The 17,825-nt window shown below is 46.2% G+C and overlaps 1 protein-coding gene across 2 annotated transcripts in view; it reads right to left on the bottom strand.

Moving 5' to 3' along the window:
- Positions 1-17,825, bottom strand: part of SLC14A2 (solute carrier family 14 member 2) — a 506,674-nt gene that overhangs the window by 69,285 nt on the left and 419,564 nt on the right. The window contains exon 4 of one of the 2 annotated variants that reach the window (XM_015460105.3): positions 2,232-2,422. In XM_015460105.3, coding sequence (XP_015315591.1) covers positions 2,232-2,411 — 180 coding nt within the window. In that variant the 5' untranslated portion in view covers positions 2,412-2,422. Of the gene's footprint in view, positions 1-2,231; positions 2,423-17,825 lie in introns of those variants that run through there. The other variant, NM_001144102.1, reaches the window with a different exon arrangement.

The raw sequence follows: 17,825 nt of genomic DNA, 5'->3' as shown, positions 1-17,825 counted from the left end.
CTAGTGGAGGTGACAGAATTCCATCTGAGCTTTTTAAATGCTAAAAGATAATGATGTGAAAGTGCTGCAACTAGTATGTCAGCAAATTTGGAAAACTCAGTGGTGGCTACAGGACTGGAAAAGGTCAGTTTTCATTCCAATCCCAAAGAAGGGTAACGCCAAAGAATGTTCAAACTGCTGTACAATTGTGCTCATTTCACATGCTAGCATGCTTATGCTCAAAATCCTTCAAACTAGGCTTCAGCAGTATGTGAACTGAGAATTTCCAGATGTATAAGCTGGATTTAGAAAGGCAGAGGAACCAGATATCATATTGCCAACATTCGGTAGATCATGGAGAAAGCAAGTGAGTTCCAGAAAAACATCTACTTGTGCTTTGTTGACTACACAAAAGCCTTTGACTGGGTGGATCACAACAAACTGTGGAAGATTCTTTAAGTGATGAGAGTATGAGACCACCTTACCTCTCTCCTGGGAAACCTGTATGTGTGTCAAGAAGCAACAGTTAGAATCAGACATGGAAAACTGACTGGTTCAAAATTGGGAAAGGAGTATGACATGGCTGTATGCTGTCACCCTGATTATTTAACTTATATGCAGATTATATGATGTAAAATGCTAGGCTGGATGAATCACAAACTGGAATTGAGATTGCCAGGAGAATTATCAACAACCTCAGATATGCAGATGATGCTACTCTAATGGCAGAAAATGAAGAAGAAGTAAAGAACCTCTTGATGAGAGTGAAAAAAGAGAGTGAAAAAGCTGGACTTAAATGACATTAAAAAAACTAAGATCACGGCATCTAGTCCCATCGCTTCATGGCAAACAAAAGGTGAAAAAGTGGAAACAGTGACCGATTTCATTTTCTTGGCTCCAAAATCACTGCAGATGGTGACTGCAGCCATGAAATTAAAAGAAGCTTGTTCCTTGGAAGGAAAGATATGACAAACCTAGATAGCATATTCAAAAGCAGAGACATCACTTTGCTGACCAAGATGTGTACAGTCAAAGCCATGGTTTTTCCTGTCATCAGGTAAGGATGTGAGAGCTGGACCACAAAGAAGACTGAGTGCCGAAGAGTTGATGCTTTTGAAATGTGGTGGTTGAGAAGACTCTTGAGAGTCCTTTGGACGGCAAGGAGATCAAATCAGTCAATCCCAAAGGAACCCAACCATGAATATTCCTGGGAAAGACTCATGCTGAAGCTGAAGCTCCAGTACTTTGAGATGAGTCAGTTCATCTGATGTGAAGAACTGACTCTTTGGAAAAGACCCAGATTCTGGGAAAGATTGAAGGCAAAAGGAGAAAGGGGTGGTAGCAGATGAGAGGGTTAGATAGCATCATTGACTCAGTGCTCATGAATTTGAGCAAATTCCTGGAGTTAGTGAAGGAAAGAGGAAACTGGCACGCAACAGTCCATGGGGTTGCAAAGAGCTGGACATGACAATGATTAAATAACAACAGCAAATACAATGAAATGTTATTGGCCATAAAAGGAATGATTACTGAAAGAACCCAAAATATTATGCTAAATGAAAGGAAGCAATCACAAAAGGCATATATTATATGATTCCATTTATATAAAATATATAGAATGGGCAAATCTATAAATCCAGAAAGTAGATTGGTGGTTTTGCCAGGGCTGGGAGGTGGGGAAGATGAAAGGAGGGCTGACTATTAAGGAGTATGGACTTTCTTTGTGAGGTGATTAAAATATTCTGGAATTAGATAATAGTGATGTGTGCACAACCTTGTAAATATGTGAAAAACCAGTGTATTGTATACTTTAAAGAGGTGAATTTTATGGTACCTGAATTACGTTTCATTAATAACCTTAACAGTCTTGGGTCCTTGGCCACTGAGTTGGTAGCTATGCTGCCTTGATGATGCTGGGTCCAAGGAATACTAAAGGCCTGCTTTGAAAGAGGCCTTCCTTTTGGAGACAATAGAGTAATTCATGGAGCAGATACAAGGAGAAAGATTTGGGGGACTGGTTGGAAGACTTGTAAGTGTGTATAGAGTATGCATTCTCTACTTGTCCTTAAAATCATGTGACACACAGAGTCACATTTTCCATCTAAGGTCAGGAAGGATTGATTGTGGATGTGAGCTGTATTGGGGGTGGGCAGAATCTCCCCCAGTGTGACAGTTACAGGCATTAGATCACACATGCTCCACCCTTCCTCCCACCCCCACCTGGGGAACATCCTGGGAAGGCCATTCCTCACCTTTTCTTCAGGCATTTCTAGAAGAGGTAGGGCTGGGTGTGCATCCTGGGAGTTGGGGGAACAGCCTGGGCTGGGAAACTCGAACTCGTAGAGTTTGTATTTGCTGGAAAGAGGCTCTGCCAGGAGAGGGCTGCTGTGAGTGTGAGCATCAGACATCTCTTTCAGGCTTTGGCTGCTCATCAGTCACGAAACTGGTAAAAGGAAAGGGAAAGAACAAGTGAGTCAGGATGGAGCCCCAGGGACTTGGCTGATGCTAGATGGGGGCCACAGGAGGCCTGAGGTCTATTCTGAAACAAGGGACCTACTGTTCCAGTCACTTGTGCTACCAGAGGGGCCTGGAGCCATTCCTCCACCAACATGACCTGTATTGTTCAAAATCCACCCATTCTTTCAAGTCCAGAAGAAAGTCCATTTCTGCTGTGCAGAGTTCCCTGATCACTCAGTAAGAATATATCTCTTTTTTTCTGGTCACTAAAATATTTTTTCTCTATCTTTCATATTGCCAATGGTACTGTTTTATTGCAGAATTAGACGCACATGCATTTTCCCCTTGATACATACATGTAGATCTGGGTTTCCACCTGAGGACGGCTCTAGGAGAAGTTCATTTTCTTAGTTGCTATGCAGCCTATATTGCTGCCTGTTGGCCTGCAGTGCCCTTCTCTCCCCTCTGCCCTCAATGCCCTTTCCAGCTTCTATTTCCTTCCTCTCCCCAGGAGCAGTAAGCGGCTCTTGTGTGACCCACTGGAGGCTGTGCACACTGATTCCTCCATGTGAGACACTTTTCCTTTCATCACTGGGCCAGGGCTTATGTCAGGGCTTGGTTTTAGAACAACCTCTTCACAATGTCTTAGTTTCCACTTTAGTCTGGCTGTGTCATGGTAGTTATACTTCTTTCCTTCTTGTTTCTGACGTTCTTTATTGGTCTCCTCCAGCTCAGTTATGTCTTATTTAAATTTACTGTTTCTTTGGGAGGTGGTTTTGGGTCTGCATGGAGTTGTATCTCAGTATGATCTAAAGTTTTCCCCATTGGTCCCTGCTGCCACGGCTTTATCTCCCATCTACATACCTATGGCCCCTAAGTCTAACATTTGCAGCCTAGCTTTGAGAACTGGATTCGCAGATTTAATTCTTTACTTCACAGAAGCTTAGACTTAATACACTGAGACAACTCATAATGTTCCTTCCTGAGTCCTGTCTTCCTCTCTCCAAGGGGCCAATCCCAGGAAAATTCCCATCCCCCTTCCAAGTTTCTTCTTTAGACATTTCAGGAATCAAACTCCACACTCCCTTCTCCTCCACTCTCCAATCCAAAACTATCTCTAAAATACACCTTGATGTCCAGTATCACCACTTGGTTACCATCACCTCTTGCCACTTGTCCAAATAACTGCCAATTGCTTACTCCCACTTCTTCTCAGATTTCTCCTCCAAGCTGTGCCCCACAGCAGTCAAATTCATCATATTAACATTTAAGTCCACACATGTTTCCTGCTTAAATCCCTCCAATGGCTACACCACACCTTTAGCATGGTGCTCAAGCTCTGCATCACTGACTCCACTGTGCTTTAGCCTGTCCTGTGCTTCTCCTGCTGCTCATTTCTGGGCCCCACACTGGCCTCCATTTAGCACTTTTTACCTCAGATCAGATCAGATCAGTCGCTCAGTCGTGTCCGACTCTTTGTGACCCCATGAATCGCAGCACGCCAGGCCTCCCTGTCCATCACCAACTCCCGGAGTTCACCCAGACTCACGTCCATCGAGTCGGTGATGCCATCCAGCCATCTCATCCTCTGTTGTCCCCTTCTCCTCCTGCCCCCAATCCCTCCCAGCATCAGAGTCTTTTCCAATGAGTCAACTCTTCCAGTGAGGTGGCCAAAGTACTGGAGTTTCAGCTTTAGCATCATTCCTTCCAAAGAAATCCCAGGGCTGATGTCCTTCAGAATGGACTGGTTGGATCTCCTTGCAGTCCAAGGGATTCTCAAGAGTCTTCTCCAACACCACAGTTCAAAAGCATCAATTCTTCGGTGCTCAGCCTTCTTCACAGTCCAACTCTCACATCCATACGTGAACACAGGAAAAACCATAGCCTTGACTAGATGAACCTTTGTTGGCAAAGTAATGTCTCTGCTTTTGAATATACTATCTAGGTTGGTCATAACTTTCCTTCCAAGGAGTAAGCGTCTTTTAATTTCATGGCTGCAGTCACCATTTGTAGTGATTTTGGAGCCCAGAAAAATAAAGTCTTGACACCGTTTCCACTGTTTCCCCATCTATTTCCCATGAAGTTGTGGGACCGGATGCCATGATCTTTGTTTTCTGAATGTTGAGCTTTAAGCCAACTTTTTCACTCTCCACTTTCACTTTCATCAAGAGGCTTTTGAGTTCCTCTTCACTTTCTGCCATAAGGGTGGTGTCATCTGCATATCTGAGGTTATTGATATTTCTCCCGGCAATCTTGATTCCAGCTTGTGTTTCCTCCAGTCCAGCGTTTCTCATGATGTACTCTGCATAGAAGTTAAATAAACAGGGTGACAATATACAGCCTTGACGAACTCCTTTTCCTATTTGGAACCAGTCTGTTGTTCCATGTCCAGTTCTAACTGTTGCTTCCTGACTTGCATACAGATTTCTCAAGAGGCAGATCAGGTGGTCTGGTATTCCCATCTCTTTCAGAATTTTCCACAGTTTATTGTGATCCACACAGTCAAAGGCTTTGCCATAGTCAAGAAAGCAGAAATAGATGTTTTTCTGGAACTCTCTTGCTTTTTCCATGATCCAACAGATGTTGGCAATTTGATCTCTGGTTCCTCTGCCTTTTCTAAAACCAGCTTGAACATCAGGAAGTTCATGGTTCACATATTGCTGAAGCCTGGCTTGGAGAATTTTGAGCATTACTTTACTAGTGTGTGAGATGAGTGCGATTGTGCGGTAGTTTGAGCATTCTTTGGCATTGCCTTTCTTTGGTATGGGAATGAAAACTGACCTTTTCCAGTCCTGTGGCCACTGCTGAGTTTTCCAAATGTGCTGGCATATGAAGTGCAGCACTTTCACGGCATCATCTTTCAGGATTTGGAATAGCTCAACTGGAATTCCATCACCTCCACTAGCTTTGTTCGTAGTGATGCTTTCTAAGACCCACTTGACTTCACATTCCAGGATGTCTGGCTCTAGGTCAGTGATTTTCTGGGTCGTGAAGATCTTTTTTGTACAGTTCTTCTGTGTATTCATGCCATCTCTTCTTAATATCTTCTGCTTCTGTTAGGTCCATACCATTTCTGTCCTTTATCGAGCTCATCTTTGCATGAAATGTTCCTTTGGTATCTCTGATTTTCTTGAAGAGATCCCTAGTCTTTCCCATTCTGTTGTTTTCCTCTATTTCTTTGCATTGATCGCTAAAGTAGGCTTTCTTATCTCTTCTTGCTATTCTTTGGAACTCTGCATTCAGATGTTTATATCTTTCCTTTTCTCCTTTGCTTTTCACTTCTCTTCTTTTCACAGCTATTTGTAAGGCCTCCCCAGCCATTTTGCTTTTTTGCATTTCTTTTCCATGGGAATGGTCTTGATCCCTGTCTCCTGTACAATGTCACGAACCTCATTCCATAGTTCATGAGGCACTCTATCTATCACATCTAGGCCCTTAAATCTATTTCTCACTTCCACTGTATAACCATAAGGGATTTGATTTAGGTCATACCTGAATGGGTAGTGGTTTTCCCTACTTTGTTCAATTTCAGTCTGAATTTAGCAATAAGGAATTCATGGTCTGAGCCACAGTCAGCTCCTTGTCTTGTTTTTGCTGACTGTATAGAGCTTCTCCATCTTTGGCTGCAAAGAATATAATCAATCTGATTTCGGTGTTGACCATCTGGTGATGTCCAGTCTCTGCAAATGCTGGTCCATTTGTCTGGAAGGCTTCTCCCTAGCCCTTTACCTAGATAACTCCTGCTCTTCCCTCAGTCTTTGTCTTAATTATCACCTGTTGGACAAGGCTTCTCTGATAGTCTGCTGTCTGTCACATGTTCTCATGGGACGAGTATTTTTCCTTATACTGCTGTATCTCCTAGCTCCTAGCACAGAACCTGGCACGTAGTTCAGTTCAGTTCAGTTCAGTCGCTCAGTCGTGTCCGACTCTTTGCGACACCATGAACCGCAACATGCCAGGCCTCCCTGTCCATCACCAACTCCCGGAGTCCACCCAAACCCATGTCAATCTAGTCGGTGATGCCATCCAACCATCTCATCTTCTGTCGTCTCCTTCTCCTCCTGCCCTCAATCTTTCTCAGCATCAGGGTCTTTTTAAATGAGTCAGCTCTTCGCATCACTTGGCCAAAGTATTGGAGTTTCAGCTTCATCATCAGTCCTTACAATGAACACCCAGGACTGATCTCTTTTAGGATGGACTGGTTGGATTTCCTTGCAGTGCAAGGGGCTCTCAAGAGTCTTCTCCAATACCACAGCTCAAAATAATCAATTCTTCAGTGCTCAGCTTTCCTTATAGTCCAACTCTCACATCCATACATGACCACTGGAAAAACCATAGCCTTGACTACACAGACCTTTGTTGGCAAAGTATTGTCTCTGCTTTTTAATATGCTGTCTAGGTTGGTCATAATTTTCCTTCCAAAGAGTAAGTGTCTTTTAATTTCATGGCTGCAATCACCATCTGCAGTGATTTTGGAGCCCAGAAAAATAAAGTAGTAGGTGTCCAATAAATAGTTCAGTGAAGGAGAAAGAGGGAAGGAAGAAAAGGAGGAAGAAAGGATGGAAGGCTACAGGTAACTGCTAGAGTGGGATAACTTTATAAATCACTGTGGGTCTCAGGTCTTGAGAACTTGAGGGGCCACCTGTACTTCAAGGCAGAACTGCCAAACTCTGCCCTGTCTAGGGCCGTTCCCATTCCCAGGAATAGCTCATTTAAACCATGGCTGGTGTTTAGCATAGATCTGCAAATATCATTCATATATGATCAACTCTTCTTTCTGGTGCTTCCATGGCTCTGGAAGAGGCCTTTCCTTCCTGACTGCAGGTGGAATTTCAGTGAGTTTCAGACGGCCCTGGAGGGGGCACGCTGGAAAGGTTTAGCAGAGCGGAAGCCAGCAAGCCTGAGAATCTGTCCCTTCCCAATGCACTCTCTCCCTCTGGTGGCCAAGAGGTAACACAGCATGGTATGAATCCTTCCAAGTCATCAGATGAGAAGTGAGGGGCGATATCTAGCCACGTGATCTTCATGACACTACATATCTGGATGTACTAGAAATGTTCTGGAAAGAACTTGTGTTAAATTCAATGTCTGTGAATTACATTAAAAATCCAGTTGAAAAAAACTTTTTCCCCCAAACATATTGCACTGAATCTAAGATGTTATCAACTGAATATTGTGTTATTGTTTTGTGCCTTACCATGAAAGAAGAAAATGCTGCCAATTAGAATTGCAAGATGCACTCTCATTTAATAAATGCTAAAATATGAGAAAGATGTATATTTTATAATCAAGGACATATGACAAAAGTCATAGTGATGCAACTCAAGTAGACCGGAGTAGGAATTATTTTCCAACTATGGGACGTCAAACATGTATATATTTTTTGATGAAGAATGTGTGTATACATCATGAGACCTTTAAGAACAGGGCCTGTTACCATGTTGATTTCTGTATTTGCATTGCCCAGCAGAAACCCTGACACATAATAAACTCTCAATATATGTTTAATAATTATGGAAAGAATGGATCATTGCACAATGGAAGTACTCTCCAGAGTCTTTCCAAAAAGGCTCTATCTTCTCTTGAGTATCTCAAGTGCAGTTAATATTCCCATTTACAGATGGAGAAGTCAAGGCCCAGAATAGCAGACCAAGAGTTGTTTCTCACATGGATGTAGCTCTCTGCACTTTCTGAAGCAAGCTTGCTGCCTTGGGATGGCTGCAGGGAGCAGAGACCCAGGGAAACCAGCAGCTTGCTATAGAGTCAAGATTAGACCCAGTTTCCCACCCAGGGCTTGTCTGTTACTCCAACTGCCTTGCAGGGCACAGCTGGGGGAGGCAGAGAAGGGGGGCCACCCTCCAGCCTGGGGCCAGGCCCTCAGCACAGTGTCCTATTTCATAAGCCCACATAACCTCAGCAGGAACAACGTGATTGCATCTCCTCTGGGGAACACAGCGTTCCTTTGCCATGGGAATGTTTATCCTACAAATGGGGGAATTTTGGCTTTGGGGTAGGGGCGAGACATGCAGCAGAAAAAAGGTCTTGTAAAGAGAAGGTCAGTGTTTGGAAAGAGCACAGGCTGCGGAAGCTGAGATGCCCAGTTTCATTCTCTTCTCTGCCACGAGGTGCTCTGTGGGCCTCTGCTTCTCCCCCTTTACAGGGTTCTTAGGACAGTGAAACTGCTGACTTGGTTCTTGGCACATAGTAGGCGCTCAGTGATTTTTCAGTTTCCTCTCTTCCTGTGCTCCCAAGCTGAAGGGAAAGATGGCTAAAGCAACCCGATGAAGTGCAAGCTGGCTGCTCTGAAACAGAGCGCCTTTCAAAAGTTTCCATAAGGCGTCGGCCACTTGTTAAAACTGGACGGGGAAATGGCTGCCCGAGCCACGTTCCGTCTGAAGGCGGCAGGCCTCAGAGCCCATTCCCAGCTCTGCTCTGAGCCAGTCCATTAAACCTGCTTCCAAGAACACATAATTATCTGCTTGGCGTGAGAACGCTCTCCTTGGCTGCCTGTACCTCCTCCTCTCCCTCAGAAATGTGGACACAAAGGGTTGTTTGCTTTGGCCTCCTATTTCTCCCCAGAGCCGGACTCTCCAAGTGTTCCCGCTAGGGGGCTCCCCCGATAGACTGGGCCGTCTCTCCTCTTTGTGAAGATGCTCCCTGTTGAATACCTACTGTGTGCCCTTGGGCTTCCCAGAGAGAGCATGGAGCTGCAGAGACAGGGAGAGAGGGAGCAGACTGTCTGTGTGGGGGCAAAGTGGCAGGGTCGGGGTGGGGTGTGGGCAGAGGGGCCGCTGTCGGAGCGCAGGGCAGTCCCCCAACCTCCCACAGCTGGCGGAGACCGGCTCAGGCCTTCATGTCAGGACTTGGTTGAACTGGCAAGAGGGAGGTGAACACTCCAGCCAAGGAAATGCCTGAAAAAAATACACACCTGGTTTGTGCCAGGAAATCCCAGTTGTGGGCCCTGCTGGAGCAGGGGGCAGCCGGCAAGGAAAGGCGAAGCTGGGTGTTAGAAGCTAGACTGTGACGAGTCCTCAGTCCATATATTTGGACCCAAGTTCCCTTCCCAACATAGAAAACATGGTGCCCACTCTCTTGTACTGAGTTTGAAATTCTTCTGGCTCTTTTCTCTAAAAGACAGTTTCTGGTTGCAATGCAAGAACACGCCCCTGCCCAGTGGGAAGAGGCTGCACCCTCCCTGGCACATGCCTGCAGTTAGGAGAAGAGCCTGTGGCTGTGGGGGCTTCTTGAGTTCTTGGTGTGAATCAGTGCACAGTCGAAGAGCCTGAGACATGTTGGGTTTAAATCTGCTGGTGACCTTGTCGTGGGGGATGAACATCAAATGATCTAACATCATCTTTCACCCAACTGAGTTACTGAGGTTGCAGAGTTCTGGAGAAGGAAAAGTGATTAGTAGGTTTTATTTATTGACTTGATTAATTTTTCCTAAAACTTTGCAATTGATATAATTATGGAAAAGGGGAGTTTCCATAATTTCTAGAACCTTAGGAACAAAAGGCATATCCTATGCTTATTTAACTTTCATGCATTGGGGAAGGAAATGGCAACCCACTCCAGTGTTCTTGCCTGGAGAATCCCAGGGTTGGGGGAGCCTGGTGGGCTGCCGTCTATGGGGTCACACAGAGTCGGACACGACTGAAGCGACTAAGCAGCAGCAGCAGAACACATCATGAGAAACGCTGGGCTGGAAGAAGCACAAGCTGGAGTCAAAGTTGTTGGGAGAAATATCAATAACCTCAGATATGCAGATGACACCACCCTTATGGCAGAAAGTGAAGAAGAACTAAAGAGCCTCTTGATGAAAGTGAAAAAGGAGAGTGAAAAGTTGGCTTAAAGCTCAACATTCAGAAAACTAAGATCATGGCATCTGGTCCCATCACTTCATGGCAAATAGATGGCGAAACAGTGGCTGACTTTATTTTTCTGGGCTCCAAAATCACTGCAGATGGTGACTGCAGCCATGAAATTAAAAGACACTTACTCCTTGGAAGGAAAGTTATGACCAACCTAGATAGCATATTCAAAAGCAGAGACATTACTTTGCCAACAAAGGTCCGTCTAGTCAAGGCTATGGTTTTTCCAGTGGTCATGTATGGATGTGAGATTTGGACTATATGGAAAGCTGAGCACCGAAGAATTGATGCTTTTGAGCTGTGGTGTTGGAGAAGACTCTTAAGAGTCCCTTGCACTGCAAGGAAATCCAACCAGTCCATCCTAAAGGAGATCAGTCCTGGGTGTTCATTGTAAGGACTGATGTTGAAGCTGAAACTCCAACATTTTGGCCACCCGATGCAAAGAGCTGACTCATTTGAAAAGACCCTGATGCTGGGAAAGATTGAGGGCAGGAGGAGAAGGGTATGACAGAGGATGAGATGGTTGGATGGCATCACCGATTCGATGGACAAGGGTTTGGGTGCGCTCCGGGAGTTGGTGATGGACAGGGAAGCCTAGTGTGCTGCGGTTCATGGGGTCGCAGAGTCGGACACAACTGAGCGACTGAACTGAACTGGACTGATGCTTCTCTCAAACAATGAAGGAGCTGAGTGCCTCTGACTTTTGGCAGGGGTCCCATGGCCCTGTGAGGTGGGTTATTCTGACTGTGAACATCTCTGATTACCAGAAACCATTGGACCCATGGAGCTGACATCAAGCCCCCGGGTTTTACCCACTGTGGGTTCCAGTTTTGTCTATCCCGTGGGCATGGACACATGCCCTTCCTGTCTCACATGAGTGCACTTCAGATGTTGATTTCAAGCCTTCCTTTCTCTGGGATGGAATTCTGGAGCTTCCTTCGGTTTGGTTCACCAGTCAAGGCCCCAGACTCTGCTGTCCTGATGCAGTGACAGAGGGATGGAAGGCAGGGATGTCACTCATCTTTGCTGAGTCAGGCTGGTTCCTGGGCCAGGGGCTCTGGGGTGATCCCTGAGCTGGTGGATAGCTGCTGAAAGGAAGAAATTAGCTGTGCAGGGCTCAGTGGACACCGGAATGGGGACAGAATAGGCCCATGGGCTGGTGGATCATCCCCAGGGAGACCAGGGAGGGGATAAGGCCAAAAGAGGCCTGGTCTCTAGACAGATAAGCTGGAGAATGGGAGAAGGGGCCTGGCCAGCTGCGGGGCCAAGGTGAGAGGTGCCATTCTCAGGGCTGATTGTGTAAGAGGTTGGCTGAGCCCTCCCTCTTGTTAGGGACGGCCCAGAGCTTTTCTTGGCAGCTCCAGCCCAGTGAGTCTGATGTGGGCTCAGAGGAGCCTGACTCACTGGGGCCAGAGGGTCAGGCCGGGTGGACGGGAGTCAGGAGACACAGCTTCTTTGGGCCCTCTGCAGACTGTCTGGGGTTAGATGGCTGTTGGCCAGCGTGCTGGGGGCTGCATCTTTCTAGGCTCTTCTGCAGGGCCAAGCCTGGAGCCTGCAGCTGGGAATTTAACCAGGGCCCTCTGCTGGAAGTCTCAAGACTCTACGTGGGGCAGAGGTAAGAGACCAGACTTTTGATCTCTTCCTTAGATAGTAGCTTGTGTTTGGAAGGACATTCAAAGGGGCTCACCACACCTTTTTCAGCTGACACTTTTCAAGTGGGATGGCCCTTCCATGTGCCGGGTACGGAACTCCTGCCTCACCGTGCCAACAGCAGTGATTACCAGGCCGGCACTGTTTCCTTCGAGGCCTCTGTCTGTGTCAGTCTATTCTCTCCCTCTGGGCCAGGCCAGCTCCCCACTGGTGATGGACAAAGGATCTTAAAACACCATGTCACACCACAGCTCAAAAAGCTTCCAAGTTGCTCCAGGTCTGGGTGCCTCATACCTCTGGACGTGACACTCTGGGCCTGGGAGTGACGGGGGCCCAGAGTACAGGACAGCACTCTGCTCTGGATGTCTGGGTAGGAAATAGCTGTATATTTAAGCAAACATGGCTTATAAAAGAGTACAGTGCCAAAGTTTTACTTAAAAAAAACAAACATTTCTAAGTCTATAGCAACCTAAAGGCTGCTTTGGGTTTGCTCACCTGGGAGGAGGTCTCGTGTGCCCCCATCACTTGGGGCTTCTCGGGGGAAACGTTAAGCAGCACTGAAGGTGCTGTCCTTACTCCCCACGGCTCGGCCTCAGGGCTGGACCTGAGCACATGCTCCTGTCCTGGGGGCGGTCTCCACTGGCCCCACGGCCCCTCAGGCTCCATTCTATGGCATGCGTGTTATTCTCCATTATCCGCCCTGATCCTGTCCGAGGCACTCTGACCTGTGTGGTGGTTGGGATCTGTTTCACAGCACAAGAATTACACACGTCTCTTTCACACACACACACATACACACACAGCATTCACACTATGAACCCTACCAATTCTGCACTGCTGTAAACCTCATGCACACAGCATTTCATACTTGACAGAGCACTTTCCTGATGATCACTGCATTTGTTTCCTCAAACGGTCCCACAGTGTGGGGAGAGTGGTAGAATGGTGTACTCCTCTCACTACAGGTCCAGAGCAGTGATGGTCGCTGCTTGAAGTCACATGGGGTAGACACGGGAGCTGGGCCTGACCCTGCCTCCTAATGCCCGGACCTGGTTCTTCCTGCATCACTGTCAACCCTGCTGACAACCCGGACTGACAACCCCTGGACTCTTCTCTAAGGATGGCCCTCTGCCCCCAGGCAGAGACCAAGGGCCTGACTGTACATGGTTTAGGTTTTTGAATGCAGTGTGTACAAACACACGCTTCCTTTCAGGCTGGACCACCGTGTGAGCTGGCACTCTGTGTAACCAGGTGGCGTGTAGCCTGGTCCAGCCCTGTGGCAGGGAGAGAGTTCTGTACTTGAGCTCTCCAAAGGGCTTCGTTTGGCACGTGCATAAGGCCTCTGAGCTACCCCCTTTCTTTTCCACAAAACCTTGATAATTTTCTTTCCTACACAGATGCTTGTTTTCTAAAAGCAACACCGATTAGAGTGGGGAGTCAGGCTGTCCCTGGGAGGTTGCAGAAACTAGGACAGATCCCATCAGGTGCTGTCCTTGGAGCCTCGTAACTCAGGTAAAACAGAGTCAGGTGAATATTGAAGGCCTCTGTGGACAGAGTGGAGGTGTTGAGAATGGGGTGAGGGGTGCTGAGAAGAGGGGGCGGGGAGTCAGTTAATGGTTCATTCTTAAGCATCAGCTGAAGGACCAGCTGGGCTGGATCCTCCCAGGGCAGCTTCCTGCCTGTCCATCCTCTGTGACTTCAGACAGTGCTTCTCAGTAATGTGCTTAGGAGTTGGCTTTCCTTCAGTCTCCCAGTCTTCACAATTAGCTCCACATAAGCCATTTTCTGCACATGATGAACCCAAGCCACTGTTTCAGCTGGTTTGGTGGGAACTAAGTAGGGAAGGGTTGTTTCCAAAGCACCTCCCCTTTCCCTTCAGCCAGATGTGAATTCTCCTTCCTTTAAACCCTGAGAGCTGAGATCCTCAAACTTGACACGCAAGTCATCATCTTCCTCTAGGGAGCTTTAAAAATGCTGCTGCCTGGGCTCCTTCTCCAGAGATTCTGACTTGAGTGGTCTGGAGGTGCAGTGAGATGCTTCAAAACTCCCCAGGGTTACTGACTTGTCGTGCAGATAGAGACGTACTGACCTAGGTCTCTGTGTCCGCCCTTGCTGTCTGGTCAAAGAGAGTGATGAGCATCAGCTCCAGTTCTAAATACAGGAGCTCAGCCCCACATGCAGAAGCAGAATCTGCATTTGAGCAAGAGCCCCAGGTCTGCTCTTTCAGTTCTGAAGGGCAGGGGTCTCCCCTGGGCATGGTGGCAGAGGGCCTGGAAAAGACCTTCATTCATTTCAGAACCTCTGTTTAGTGGTCCAAGCATTCAGCAAACAAGCAAAACCAGATAGATGTAGGAACAGCAAAACCAAATCAAAACAGAGGTTATTTAGAGTTAAACGTAATCTACGTCCTCTGTCTCCAGGTGAAAGGACATGTCAAACACCCCAGTCTTTTCCAGTGTGTGTGTCTTGACCTGAGAAGCTAAGTCCCTGCTTCCCAAATGCAAGCTGCACAGGTCATAGCAACAGCCTCCTCCCGAGGAAGCAAGTTATGGGGTGGCACAGTTTCAGAAATAAACATGTACTGCCTATGGAAACAGAGGCTCATTCAGTTGTTAGAATATTGAAATCCAGTGCTCACCTTGCCTTGTAAATCTATATGAGAGCCATAAAGAGGGGAGACACAGAAGGGCTGTTGATTTGACCAGCCCTAAAGAGAACAGAAGTGTGGCCCCGCACTGGGGTGAGTGGAAGTTAGGGGGCTTTGGTGGTGGTGTCCTCATGCAGCCTTTCCAGAAGCCTCAGTGGGGGCTGAAGGCAGCAGGAGGCACCAGGGAAGACCCCTGGGGGATCAAGTGATTAGTGGGACTCTCAGAGAGGGGAGGACAGAGAGCCCCCCACCTGATGTGGAAAGGGACCTTTCGTGGAGAGAGTGAGAAGAGAAATACTGTTGGGATGGGCAGAGGGCAAGGCAAGAGTGGAGGACTGGAGAATTCCAGACACAAGGAAGAAGATGAAAAGGGGAAAAAGTGTGACTGAGGCGAGGACAGATGAGAAAGTGAAGTCACAGCTCAAGAGACGCTGACACGCTGGTCGTAAAGGAAAGGCTGAGGAAGCAGGCAGATCGACCGGGCGAGGCCGATAGACGCCCCGGAGCCAGTTGTCTCTGCTCTGAAGGGGCAACGACCTTCACACTGTCCCACCCCTGGCCTGGCTTCCTTCCTCCTCCCACTTCCACGAATCAAGTGAAGGATGGAGGAGAGGAATTGAGCACTTCTCTTCACTGGCCTATGTGTGGCTCCTGGCATATCATCTTAACTCAGAAATGGACCCTGGGCCAGCTATCTAAGAAGGAAAACCAGAGCTTAACAATTCCAGCTTCATTCTGCCCTTGCTCCCCCCTTATGACTAATAAGACTGACCAAACGAGCTTTCTTCAGATGCCCAAAGAAGTCACTTGGGGTTGCCTCAGTTGAGTGACAAGGAATGTGTGCATTTGGAAGTGGCTGAACACATTTGCCAAGATGCTTGTCCTCTGACCCCATGAGGCTTGACTGAGGTAATGGGAGAGCTAAGTTGGCTATATTTAAACGGCCAAAAAATCTGAAGAGATGGAATTTGTCTGGACATCACTGGAAAGTAAACTGAGCTTGTTGTGAAATCTCCGAAGATGTGTTTTCTCTTTATCTGAGAGGAGGGGTGAGGGTTATGAGCAAGTTCCACTGGGACAGAACAAAAAGTACATGGAGTCTGGAGCTCAGCCAGACTCCAGCTCTGCCACTCATGGTGGTGCCACGTCGGACCCGGTCCGCCCTCACTGTGAAGCAGGATGTTGGTGACTGCCTTGCAAGGCCACGTGCAGAGGGCCTAGTGCACTGCCCAGCACTTGGTAGGTGTCAGCCATTGTCAGTTCCTACCTCCCTTCACCCCGCATGTTCTGGGGTTGTCCACAAATTCTAACGACTCCAACCACCAGGGATTTTAAGAGAGTGGATTGGATAATGTAAATATTTAGAAGTGTTAATCTTTCAAAGTTTCTCTGCAGCAAGTCTTATATTGAATACTGCTTTTTCATTTGAAAGTGTTTGTTGAGCACCTGCTGTGGCCCAATCACTGGAAATTCAACAGTGAGTGAGAAAGCCCCTCTTGTCTAAATGGAAACCAGAAGATAACCTGTAAAGGCCCAGGGATGGGACTGTCTGGTTGCCACGAGGGCAGGGTAGGTTTTGCAGGTGGTCTCAGTGATGAGGGGCATCCCTAGAATGTTTTGGAGAAAGACTGGAGAGGCTAAAAGTCCTTCAATATTCAGGACAAGCCTATATGACAAGGGGTTGTCCCAGTCAAATGCTCAGTGAGAAACCATTGTAGACCACGGGTGAAAAAAGTCATGGAAGCCAGAAACTTGTCTGTCAGTAGAAATATTTTTATTTTTTAAATTTTTATTTATTTATTTATTTTTTAGTAGAAATATTTTTAATATCATCATTTCCCTAACATCAACTTTTAAGAGACCTTTGAATTGGGTGTTAAGGGATCTCATAGCCTGTTTTCTTTCGTTTTTCAGGTTTCCTAGGCACTTCTCTTTTCTCCTAGGGCTTTTCCTTCTACATGATGATCGTGTTCATTTTTTGGTAACATTCCTAATGCCTTCCTGCACAAAGCTCATGCAACCAACTCTGAATTAAGAAGTGGCATTTACTCAGGATTCTAGGCTTCCACAGACCCCACCCCCCGATCAGTGATTTGCCTCTACAAGGGGTTTGGCTTTGATTGGTGGTGCACATGAGGATCACTGAATTGGAAGAAGACAAATGGCTCGCTGGGGAGCTGAACCCACCACTGTCTTTGGCAGCATTACGTCTACACTCTCATTAGGCTGAGAGTTAGGAAAATGCCTCTAAAAACCGATGACCCATCTATAACATCTTCAAGGGATTCTGAAGTTTTAAGATATGCACATTTTTGCAAATACACATTAAAAATGAGTTGACAATATAGCCCACCCAATAATCATATTCTTTTAATTTATGCCCCTCTTTATCATGTTCACAAAATCATATATACTCATTGTGAAAACATCAATTATTGATGAGTACAAGAAGAGAGCAAATTCTTGTTCCATTGTGCAGATGCATAAAAGGTCATCATAAACATTGGGGAACTATCCTTCCAAACAACTCTTCTATTCACAAGTAGCCAGAGAATGGACAGACAAGAATAATTTTCTAGAAATAGGATCATGCCTTACAAGCTATCTTTTAAAGTTAAAAGTATTATATTTAATTTTTTGTGACATCAACAAAAGAAAAATGGAAACTGCTAAACTTCAGATAAATGTTTATTTATCATGGGAAATATTTTTGCTTTTTATAATCTTTAAGGCTAAAAAAACAGAAAAGTTATTTGGAAAAAAATAATGAATTCAGTATTAAAAAAATTCCAGGTTTCATACTTAGGTAATATTGATTACGTCTTCACTAAGAAAAATGAGGAAATTGGTTTTCTTAAACTTTTATCAGTGTTTACTAATTTTATTACTATTATTGTTTTTGCCTTGTTAAGGTTTATACCATTTCATTTTATTCTTTAACTGTAATTCAAACTCATCATCTATCTCTATTTATCTATCCAGAGAAAAAAGAGCTAATAGATTAGGCTATTATTAAATGTGGCAGCTCAGCCTCCAAGGTGGGCCTCAACACTCTTCACCTCCTCGTATCTTGGAAGTTATCCGCCTAACCAGTGGGACATGTAGAAATGATGGTCTATGACCTCTGAGGCTTTGTTATAAAAGACAGCCTCGCACTTCTGTCTCACTTGTTCTAGGGGAGACTGCTGCCACATCATAAGGACACTCAAGCAGCTTTAGGA

The sequence above is a fragment of the Bos taurus genome, chromosome 24 (genome assembly GCF_002263795.3).
Source record: "Bos taurus isolate L1 Dominette 01449 registration number 42190680 breed Hereford chromosome 24, ARS-UCD2.0, whole genome shotgun sequence".
NCBI classification, from domain to species: Eukaryota; Metazoa; Chordata; class Mammalia; order Artiodactyla; family Bovidae; genus Bos; species Bos taurus.
This window is presented reverse-complemented; position numbering and strand designations above follow the sequence as displayed.